This window comes from Tribolium castaneum, chromosome 5 (assembly GCF_031307605.1).
Source record: "Tribolium castaneum strain GA2 chromosome 5, icTriCast1.1, whole genome shotgun sequence".
In the NCBI taxonomy this organism is placed as follows: Eukaryota; Metazoa; Arthropoda; class Insecta; order Coleoptera; family Tenebrionidae; genus Tribolium; species Tribolium castaneum.
Window position 1 is genome coordinate 15,612,995 of NC_087398.1, and position 12,088 is coordinate 15,625,082.

General features: G+C 31.3%; 1 protein-coding gene across 2 annotated transcripts; it reads left to right on the top strand.

Moving 5' to 3' along the window:
• Positions 1-25: 25 nt before the first annotated feature.
• LOC658578 (uncharacterized protein) lies at positions 26-7,267 on the top strand. 2 transcript variants are annotated; one of them, XM_964955.4, is made up of 5 exons: positions 26-183; positions 272-420; positions 470-1,193; positions 6,206-6,433; positions 6,486-7,267. In XM_964955.4, the coding sequence occupies exons 2-5, from the start codon at positions 274-276 to the stop codon at positions 7,082-7,084; spliced, it is 1,698 nt and encodes a 565-aa protein (XP_970048.1). In that variant the 5' UTR covers positions 26-183; positions 272-273; the 3' UTR covers positions 7,085-7,267. The 2 variants fall into 2 exon arrangements, with proteins under 2 accessions (XP_970048.1, XP_008192911.2); XM_008194689.3 differs by having other exon boundaries at positions 272-416.
• The last annotated feature ends 4,821 nt before the right edge of the window (positions 7,268-12,088 follow it).

Sequence of the window (12,088 nt, forward strand, 5' to 3'; positions counted from 1 at the left end):
ATATACTGAAACGTCAAAAGTGGTTACGTCACGGTTTGTGACATGTGTCAGACGTTTGTTTTATAGCTTGTGTATTGGTGTTATTTAAAACTTTACAAACACATAATGGCGAAAAAATCCACGTTATTGAAACTCATTATGTGATATCGTCAATTCGTAGTTAGTGTCTTCCTCGTTACGTCGGTGAGTACACATAACCTCACACTTTTAATTAACTTGATTTGGTGTAAACTTCAATGAAACGTATTGTGTTGGAATTTGTGATCGATAGATATGGAATTTGCGGAACTTATAGCAACACCAAAACTGGATGGAGTTATTTTACACTGTCCATTCCACGAACCCATCGATGGGACATTATGTGTGACAGGTCACCACTTGATTCTTTCATCCCGGAAGGAAGACGTTCAGGAATTGTGGGTAAGGGACGTCTCGGCTATTTTTTGTCAAATTGTCACACAAATTGTAGCTTTTACATCAATGTATTGACTCAATTGAGAAAAAACAAAACAGCAACAATTCGAATCAAAACGGGGGTTCCCTAATCCTCAAATGTAAAGACTTCAGAATTCTTCAATTGGACATTTCAAACAGTGACGAACTGTTAAATGTTTACGCCTCAATTGATAGATTATCAAACTTAGATAGGCCTGAATCCCTTTATCCGTTTTTTTATCGCCCCATGTACAACATCCTTGAAGACGGCCACACGTTATTCAAATTAGAAAGCGAATACGCGAAATTGTTAGCCAGTGAAGAGTGGAGAATTTCACATATCAATAAAAATTACACTGTGTGTCCCACATACAGTGCCAGTGTAATTGTACCAAAATCAATTGATGATGATGTTATTGTGGCCTCTGCGAGTTTTAGAGATGGGGGGCGGTTCCCACTGTTAAGTTATCGGCATGATAATGGGGCGATTTTGTTGCGTAGTAGTCAGCCGCTATTAAACAATAATAACAGAAGGAGTAGAGCTGACGAGAAAATTTTAAATGTAATTCTGGGTAGCGGAAAAAAAGGATATATTATTGATACAAGGAGTACGAATTATGTCAGTCATTGTAAAGGAAAAGGAGGCGGTACTGAACCTGACGCACACTACACACAGTGGAAAAGGGTGCATAAACCGCTGGATAAAATTGCCAAATGTGATGGATCTCTCATAGATAGTTTAGCTAAACTTCTAGACGGTAAGTTTGCGTATTGTTTTTTTATTCGTTTGACGCAGTTTTGCGTTATTATTATTGTTGTGAACATAAACAGCTTGTGATAAAATGCACAAGATAACACTCACTGGGTTTAAATTAATTAACAAAAAACTTGCATGCCCACTTTTCGGAAATAACTTATAATGAGGAAGTTTCCAATTTTTCAAAATGTTATTATTTATTTTCAACATAATAGTACTCACATCAAGAGATTGAATGCAAAAAAAATAATTCGATAGCTTTAAAAATAACAAAAATATAAGCTTTTTTTCTGCCGGTTTGACAGCGATCCCGCTTTGAGTCTGATGACGTCACGGGGCATAAACTGTAGCGGAGATTTACACACTAGACACTTCCTTTCGGCATTGTAGTGAGGTCTCTGGATAATTTTATTGAAAAATAAATATTGAAAGAAAGTGTTATTTGTGATGATTAAAGTAATTTGTTTAAGTAGATACTGTAATAAATTATTAATAATAACTAATAATAATTCATTTTAATAATCACACAAAAATCAGCGTTTGCGATTTTTGTTTGCGTTATTTCTTCCTGTATGTCTTCGAATTTTTTCAGATTTTTTCTACAATTTCTTATAAATAATAAATATTAATTAATGAGAAATATTTATATTAATAAAATATTATTTTATTAAAAAAAATTAACTAATGGAAATTTTTATGATTTTTAGAACAAGCGATGCTTGATGTTTTGAACAAAAAATATATAAAAAAATAAGTGTTCTACAAACGACTTCTTATTAAAGATATCTACTCTTGCATGAATAGAGAAATACAATTTCTTTATTTGTCAATGCTGTTGAAGATACGATGAATAGGAGGTATATGTGGTTTATAATTATAAACCTATAATTTATTTATTTATTTTAATAGAGTTTTCAAAGATATGAAATTACGATTTTCTTGTTTTTTAAAGTTGTAATGTTTTTATTTTTTGATATCAAACGGTTTTATAACGTGAGATTTCTGAATTTTATTTATTTTATTTGGGGCTAATAGTTCATTAAACATTTCTAAAAGATATAGGAGTGCACAAGATAAATGGAAAAAATTAAGGAACAGCGAAGTAATTTTGGAAACATGTTAATTTTAAACAGATACAGCCCCTCAAAGAATCGAATTTTCCACACGCGGCAGTGGGCAGCTGAGTCAGTTGTGCCGCGTGACGTCACACCTAGCGAGACCATTTAGCGCGTAATCTGTCAAATTTCGAACTTTGAGGTCTCATAACTTTTTTATTTTTGCGAATATAAAAAAATGAAAAGTACCGTTGGTTTTACAATTATGAAGACTATTAATGGTATTAATTTAAAAAAATGGAAACCTCCTCAGTGACTCACTCACTCATACAGGGTGTCTTAGACTCTCGAGTTTAATATCTCAGATACTTGTCAACCGATTGTTATGAAATTTAAAATGCAGATATTTTAGGAGGTGGTCATTTAATTAGCGGCAAAAAATGACCTCAGGTTAAAAAATGTAATTTTAAAACACATTTCTTTTATTTAAAATTTATCTGTACCCACGTAAATCAGTTCAAGATAACAAGAGGTTTATATGATAAACCTCTTGTTATCACTCGACGTTTAAAAATCAACTCGGCAATAAAGCGTCCGATTTACACTCAAACTTATACACTTCGTCTCAAAATTAAGGGTTAAATTTAATAATTTTATTTTGTTTTAAAAGATTTATATAAACTTACTTATTTTTAGAGAAAATAAATTACTTTTGTTGTTTTTATCGTTTCTTTGTGAATTTTGCGCAAGTAAAACGGTAAATTATAAAATAAAATAAAAAAAACTACAGATGCCAATTTAATTTTTTTAATTTTTCAAATAAATAAAACGAAATCGTTGCAAAAAATGCACGTTATGAATGAATGTACAGGACATCGTCATTTATCAATCAGACACGTAAGTCGCCAAATAGTGACTCTTTATTGAAGAAGAATTCTCTTAAGAAGAAGCTGGTCAAAGATTGGATGTGCAACAAACCAGTAGTCAGTAGAGCTTGGTTACGTTATAGAAAGAATGGCAGCTCCCGTAGTAGACCAAAGCAAGGTAGAAAACACATAACAGCAATTGCAAAAGACAGATTTTTACGCATTACTCTTAAAAAACGTTTTTGTTCTGCAAAAAAAATTAAGAATGGTCTTCAGCATGCTACAGGTACCATAATTAGAACTTAGATACCCCAAAGGGAAGGTCATGTAAGGCTGGGCTGAAATACTCGAATACTGTTTGACGATTGGAGTTTGACGATTGCAATTGTTAACAGAAGTTTAATGACTGTTTGAAAATATAAAGATGAAACCATAATTTCCATTCGCAAACCATTTACTGCTTTACGTGGTAACTATTGTTAACGCTCGACCAAACGTTGCAAATATTGTGACAGGAGAGCTTATCGCAATAGGGATTAATGTTAAAGGGTGGCCACTTAAAAGTCTGAATCACAACTCGATTAAGCACATCTGAGACAACCCAGCTCTTATAAAAATTAGAGCCTACAAAAATCCTCGGAGGACTTTTGCAGATTGGAAGATTACAGAACAAAAAGAGGATGTTGCTACTCTAATTCAAAGTATGTCTGCACTAGTCTGCACAAATGAGAGCATGTGTAATTCCAAGAGGTGGTTATACACTCTATTAGTATCTGTTTTTAGTTAATTTTTGTTAAAAAAAATTTATTAAATTAGAAGTTCTTCTGTTTTATGCCCATTTTGAAAAAGTTAGATGGAGTATGAGTGAATGGATTCTTAAAAAACCTATTTTTTGTTAGTGCAAAACAAAATAGTTCGACATTCAAACATACTTTTCGAAAAAATATTGAATTTTAGTTATTATTCCTTAATTTTGCGGCGAATTGTAGTTTCAATGAGAGATCCAATCATTAATAACTATTTTATATTTTTATCAATCTTATTTAAAAAAATATTAACTATTTTAAAACTTTAAAACCGGCAACGTCGCATTTTATCGAATTATTTTTTTAAATAAGGTTGATAAAATTGTAAAATAGTTACCATAGATCTCTCATTGAAAGTATAAATTACATTAACTATTAATTTTTTGAAGTGCATGAATGACTTATAATAACTTACATAGTTTTTGAAACAGCTAATAGCGCTTTGAAATTCTGTATAAAATCCGAATTTAGCACTTTAGTTCGACTAAATTACATATTCTGAAAATGGCTGAAATTCCGGAAGTGTGAGAAATTAGCACTAACGTTGAAATTTTAAATGGTGACCACCTATTTTTATTTTATTTTTGAATTTGATTCCCAAAATGAGTAAATTATGGTAAAATGTATTCGAGTTGTTAGTATTTGTCTGTCATAGCTTTTGTTGTTTGTCAATTTTTTTTTATCCAAATTGTCATTTGTAGGAATTCACTCAAAACATCATAGCACTTGGACTCTTTGTGTTAAGTGAATAATAAATTTTTCAGTTTGAATTGTATTTTTTCTTTAATTTTTTAATATAATGACATGTTGTTTTTTCAATGGTAATTTAAAGATCATCGATTTTTATGGAGACTTATTAACATTTTATATATCTGTCTCTCACAGTTTTTGCAAAAAACGGATTTTTAATTCATTGTTTTCATTCTTAGTTGGCTACTAATAGGAGTGTTCAATTTGTTCTGACATTGTCATTCAATAGTCTACTCGATGGTAGACTGAGTTACTTTACATAATTCACTAAATTGTAATAAGCCATAATTTTGTTTTTGTTTAGTGGGTAATGGATCAGCTAAAAACTAAATAAAATGTTGAAGTCTGACAGTTGTTGACCATTTTTCCAGACCTACCTGAACTATGAAAATTAGGAAGTAAAATCCGTTTTTTGTCATGCTTTCAAAAACTGTAAGAGACAGGTGTAGGGCGTGTTGATAAAATGTTCCATAAATGTCTGTTGTTGTTGAATTATACGGAGGTGTCCATTAGGGGAGGTTTTACTGTAAATTCATATTTTTATCAACCTTATTTAAAAAATAATGCGACGTTGACATTTCTATAGTTTTTAAACAGCTAATGATTACCTATTAAATTATCTGCAAAAAAAATTTGACTGTCATTTTTAGTTTTTGAATTTTTTGAAAAAAACGGAAATTTGTAATTTGCGTTTTTATTTTTTAAAGCGAAAACCAAAAGAACTAGACGTTTTTAAGAAGGACATTTTTGATGTCAGAGTTACAATACTCAACTTTGGTGTTTCCTATCGAAGCCATATTCGCTTTTTGTATTTTTGAAAATTGTTTTTATACTTAATTACGAAGAGTGCTTTTTATTTTTAAACAAAATAGTTTTCGAGGTTTAACTGAATTTAGATCTGAAATGTTCACATTTCTTTCAAGCTTACTTATTTAAAAACTAAAGGACATGATAAGCTAGAAGTTTATTCTTCGCAAAGCAAGACAAGACAAAGCTATAAAAATCCTGCTCGCATATTTAAAAGAAAAAAATGTTGGCGGTTTTTTTCCTAAAGCACACTTTGCAAAATTCATTTTTTCTGAATTGTAATCAGCATGTAAGATTCGATCAAATTAAGTGATACATCGTTGTAATCAGGAACAAAAAGAAAATACCACTGTCAAATACGGTGTCCGTAAGAAACACCAAAAGTGAGTGTTGTAACTCTGACATCAAGAACGCCTTGGAAAAGGCGATGACAGATTTAGATTTCTTGTAAAAAAGTGCCTTAAGGATGTCCTACTTAAAAACGTCTAGTTCTTTTGGTTTTCGCTTAAAAAATAAAAACGAAAATTACAAATTGTTGATTTTTTTCTCAATAATTCAAGAACTATAAATGGCACATTCAAATAATTGTTCAGCATAAAAATGCGTAACTTTGGCCTAACTTAGCCGTCCTCGTATCTCTTATAACAACGGAGATCTCCATGGTGGAGCTCGAAAAACGGACACCCTGTATAAATATGATTCTGTATTCACGAGTTTTTTTATTTCTAGCCTGTAATGATACAAATTGCTCATTCGACAAGTGGATGTCCCGCCTTGAGAGCAGCAATTGGCTGAGTTTTGTGCAGAACTCCCTAAACGCTGCTTGTCTCGTCGCCCAGTGTCTGGACCAAGACGGGGCTTCGGTCCTAGTCCATGGCACAAGCGGTCTTGACTCAACTCTCCTCGTAACATCCGTAGCTCAAGTGATTCTAAACCCTGACTGTCGAACAGTTCGAGGTTATTTGTACTTTCCAACAAATAAAAAAAAACTCGAATTATTTTTTCACAGGCCTCCAAGCGCTAGTTGAACGCGAGTGGCTTCAAGCAGGCCACCCTTTCCACCTACGACACGCCAAAAGCTGCTACTCAAATAACAGAACAAAGAGCCAGCAACCAACATTCCTACTATTTATCGATTGTATTCACCAATTGTATTATCAATTTCCTTGCAGTTTTGAGTTCACAACCCAGATGTTGGTTTTATTATTTGAACATTCGTATTTTAGCCAATTTGGCACTTTTCTTGGTAATAATGATGCAGAACGACAAGCGATGAAGATAGCAAAGAAAACCACAAGTTTGTGGTCGTATTTGAATAGACCTGATGTCTTAACGTCGTTATTGAATCCATTGTACGAACCAAATAAAACAGCAATTTGGCCGAGTGTTGCCCCAGTTAGTATCGTTTTGTGGTCGGGTTTGTACCTCAGATGGGTCATAAATCAAAGTGATAACAAGAAGAGTTTAATGAAAATACAAAACCTCATCGATTATGATAAAAATTTGAAGAGTAAAGCACTGAAACTAAGAAAGGAATTGATGGATCTTCAGAAAGAGTACGAAAAATTGCAACTTGACTTGGGAGAAAATAATCCCGATTCAGATTAGTTGAATGGTGGAATATTAAACTGTCTAGTCACTATTAAGTTAAAAACAATTATTGAAGTTGGGGAAGAAACATTTCCATGACGTGATTCCAATTTTTAAGGAAATCTTTATTTTATTTATGCTGTGTTCCCAGTGTTCACATTTATTTTCTTACAATGTACAAATAAATATTTATGCACTTTTTTTTTGCTTTTCTTGCCTCGTTCAAATTGATCAATTCAATTTAAGCACTTTGTATTATTTTACCAAAAAATTGAGTACAGAAAATTATGGCGAATAAATTATTAAATAATTATAGTAGGCGTTTTATTTCTTATACGTAGTAAATATGATTCCTTTGTGCAAGAAGTTGGGAAAAGTCTAGGTTCTATTTATGCGTATACAAACTAGACAAAAAAACTGAGTAGAGAATAAAATAATAAATTGAAAACAAATACGGGTTCAGTCTGCTAAAATTATCTTTCACCATTAGTCAAAAACTAACAGTCACAGCGAACTCAGAGTATGCTGTTGAATACTCAATGTTTATCTCTATGTAATATGTGAATTTTTTCAGAATTTTTTTACCCTTATAATTAATTAAGAACATTCATATCAATAAAAGATGTGTTGATCGGAATTTTATTTTTTTAAATTTTCTAAAACAACGATGGTCAAAATGTTTTGGAGCAAAAAGTTATGCAAATTTTTGCTACCATCAAAATTGTAAGTTTATTTAAATTTTACTTAATTAGTAATTAATTTCTTGGAGCTACCAAAATAACATTTTCGCATGAGTGTTTTTCAAATTTTTTTTGTTGGAGCAAAACGTTTTAAATTAAATTATTTTTTTAATTTATTGTAAATGTAAAACTGTTTTAAATTAAATTAAATTTAAAACACGTTGCCATAGTATATAGTAAGTGTGTTTTTAACTAAATTTAAAACGCGTTGCTATAGAAAGCGTGTTTTTAAAATAGTGAAAACACGTTGATACGAGAAACTTTTTAAAATAATGTTTATTTTACAAATTGTTTTTGGAGATTGCATTGTCTGAAATTAAAAAGATTGTACAATTTGTTTAGGATTTAAAATGAAATAGCATTTATAATTACAACAGAGGTCAATGAATCAAATGAATAGAGCAGATCTCTAAAATTGCTTTACCAAAAGTAAGTAATATAGCTTTTGTAAAATAAAAAATAACGAAAGAGCGTTTTTTTAAGTTAATGTGCGAAATTCGGGTATCATTTAGTTTGCAAATAATGTAATGTTTTACTTTGTTTTTAATTCGTGTTGGAGATTGAACATTAATCAATAATTAGAAGCTGTTTAGGGTACATTTTGGAACTAACGTAATTTCCTACATTGGAAATAGAAAATTGCAACTGAAGCGTCATTTGACTTATTTAAAAACAAGAGTTTGTACATATCAGAACTACATCAGCCTTCATACGTAAGATATCTTAATTAACTATTGTCTTTTTTTAACATTTTAATATGATCATCTAAGATGAATAAGATGAATCAATAACCGCAATTTTCTTACGTTTACTTTGTCAAAACTAAAATTTGCGTTATAGAATCCATATTCAGAATCTTGTGCACAAAAATGAAGTTTCTAGCTATATCCAGAAGGAAGATATGACAATGTAAATACAAAATTTGACTAATTTTAGATTTTTCAAAACATGTGAAACAGAAAAATTCTTGCCCTTAAGCTTAAACTGATGTCGATGTCGCTCAGAATATTTGTATAATAAAACAAAGTTGTGATTAAATTTGTTTAGAAGAAAAGGACTAAAAAACAATTTTTGTCGCAGCCCGGATTATCAAGGTTCTACATACTGTAAGTAATAAAGATAGAAGTAATAAGAAGTTAATGGTAGTTAACGTGGGAGCGTTAACAAAAGTATTTTTAAAAATTATTTATTTTCACTTTTTATTTCACTTTTTACATAAATTATAACTTTTACAATATTATGGAAATTATGAATGGCTCGAAAATAAGGACTAGCAACACCACGACTCAAGACTAAGACTAACTAACTCTAACAGATTCTGAATTTATAATAATAACTTCTGCAAGAGTTGCAAGGTTTCTGATGACCAAAGTGTTGGAAAGCGCGTTCGTAAATGGATCTTTATGGATGGTTTTATGCTGATCCATGGCACGTGGATGGCGATAATGTAACATGGTTGATGGTTTTGCATAGTGATGAAATTGATAAAGGACAAAAAGTCGTTAATAAATGTAAATTCTTGTGAAAAAAATCAGGCTATGCAACCAACTGTATGCTTTTGTGTGAAACAGTATGGAAAGCCTAGCTAAAAATTGGTTTGTTGCACTTGTTGATAAATAAATCATTATTTATGAATCATCATTCATCAGAGAATGTACTTTGTATTTATATGTTTTTTATTATGAAATAATCTAATAATAATAAAATTCCTGGATTTTTGTATCCTGAGTTATGCAGGTTTTTTTAATAGCAACTACCAATTCACAACAAAATTTCGCAAAATAAAAAAGTATCTTACTTACATTATTTATAAATAACACTTTCAACAATAATAAATATTTTTTAAAGTATTTACTAAGTAAATTTGTAGTTTAAACAATAAAGCATCATGTTTTTATACCTATTTTTTGTTCATCTAGACAATTATCGTAGAATATCAAAACTACACTGTTTTTATAACAGTGGCAAATAAAGTACCTATCTAAATATAAATCAAATTAGTATTTGGTAGCATTTTTGTTAAATTTCATTTAAATTTGATGGAATTAAATCACCACAAATCTGTGCCACAGTACGAGTACTTAATTAAATTATTAAAATAGTGCTAAATAGTAGAGGTAGTGAATTTTATAGGTACCTAAAAATAGAAAATAGGGTTGGAACCCCTCTAATCATACTAATGAAACGTAGCTCTAGACCACCCATATGCCAGATGTTAGACGCCTAGCATAATTCACTTTTCACCCAACAAAACTCAAAAAATTCAACAATTTTTATAAAAATTAATAATCGAAAATCTGATTTATTTTTTCCATTTCCTCGTTCTCGTTCCAGCATAGCAATGTAATATTTTTTTGTGAGCTCAGCTAACGCTCGGCCGAGGATGACTCCGCAAGTCCACAATGACAGAAAATCAAATTATCAACGGTTTTCTACCGTGATTCAAACCCCCCTTCTTATTTTTTAGTTTTGTTCCACCTGAACAAGCGTCCTCCTCGCACAGCAACTCCCAAAATGTATCGTCCATCGACAGGTGAACAGAACAAATTCAAGTGGAACACGTCACCGCAGCGCAGGTAAGACCCTCTCGGGACGCAAAACTGCCAACGTTCCTCCACTGCTCCACATATTATGCAAATTTATTCCGCCCGTTGAGAGGGTGCCATGCCGCCGGTTTGGGGTCCCTGCTGCACAAGAGGGGCTTCCAAGCAGACGCATGCATGTTCAAGGCTGTCCCACCACATTCTTCACCGACCGTTGCTAGTTCTTAGCGGCCGTCGAGTGGCTGCATCTTCCTCACAAAGCGTTAGAACAATAAGAAGAGAGGCAGGCCAATTCAAAAATGATTGTTTAGAATACGTCGTGGCGCCGCACGACGTGAAATAACATCGACTAAAAATGAATAATATTGGTCATTCCTGGCGATAACACATCTTTGTTTTATTTAACCATAGACAAACACAACAAAAAGAGATTGAAAGTTATATTGGACTTGGCAGAATTAAACAGAAATGTGTTCATCTACTCTAAAAGAAGAACCTCAAAACGCTGTGAAATGGAAATTTTAAAAATAATAAAATTAAAAAAAATAGAACAAAATAAAATAAAAATTCACGTTGTAACAGAAAATCATACAAATTTTCATTATGTGTTTGTGAACTGCTGCTTCAACCACAACATTTATATAAATGGGTTATAGCACAGGGCGTTAGATTTTAAAGGCCACAAAAATATCTTTTATCCACAATCACATTATAATTGGAGTTTTATCCACACTTATGAAACATACAGGGAGTCCGTTTTTCGAGCTCTATCATGGGTATCTCAGTGATTATAAGATATACGGGGACGGTTAAATTGGGGAAAGTTGCGCATTTTTATGCTGAACAATTATCTGCAAGAAAATTTGGTGTATCATTTTTGAATTATTAAAAAAAAAACGGAAATTTGTAATTTTTATTTTTATTTTTTCAAGCGAAAACCAAAAGAACCAGACGGTTTTAACTAGGACGTTTTCCAGGCACTTTTTTACAAGGAATCTAAATCTCTCATCGTATTTTCCAAAACGTTCTTGATGTCAGAGTTACAACACTCAACTTAAGCTTTTCTTATAGAAGCCATATTCGCTTTATGTATTTTTGAAGTGTTTCTATTCCTGATTACAATGATGTATCACATGATATGATCCAATTTTACATGCTGATCAAAATGGAGAAAAAAGTATTTTTTAAAAGAGTGCTATGGAAAAAATGTCAACAATTTTATTTTTAAACAAACTAGATTTTAGGGGTTTAACTGAAGTTGGATCTGGAAGCTTCACATTTCCGCGAAGCTTGCTTATTTAAAAACTAAACGCATGATAAGATATAATTTTATTCTTCACAAAACAAAACAAAATTATAAAAATTCTGCTTGCATAGAACTGTCAAAATTTAGTTTGCTAAACAACATTTTTGACAGTTTTTCTAGAGCACTCTTTGCAAAAACGCTTTTTTCATAATTTTAATCAGCATGTAAGATTTGATTATATCATGTGATACATTGTTGCAAGCACAAACAAAAAACCTTTTCAAAAATACAAATGTTAAATTTGGCTTCCATAATAAAACCCAAAATTGAGTGTTGAAACTCTGATATCAAGAACGCCTTGGAAAAGGCAATGACTGATTTAGATTTATTGTCTTACTTAAAAACATCTAGTTTTTTTGGTTTCTGCCTAAAAAAAATAAAACAAAATTACAAAATTTTAATTTTTCCCAGTAGTTCAAAAACTAAAAATGAC

Excerpts from the sequence above, each read along its gene's own strand:
- LOC658578 (XM_964955.4), top strand. The coding sequence starts at position 274 with ATGGAATTTGCGGAACTTATAGCAACACCAAAACTGGATGGAGTTATT. Across the intron at positions 1,194-6,205 it reads TTTAGCTAAACTTCTAGACG|CCTGTAATGATACAAATTGC; the intron begins GTAAGTTTGCGT and ends TTTTATTTCTAG. Across the intron at positions 6,434-6,485 it reads TGACTGTCGAACAGTTCGAG|GCCTCCAAGCGCTAGTTGAA; the intron begins GTTATTTGTACT and ends ATTTTTTCACAG.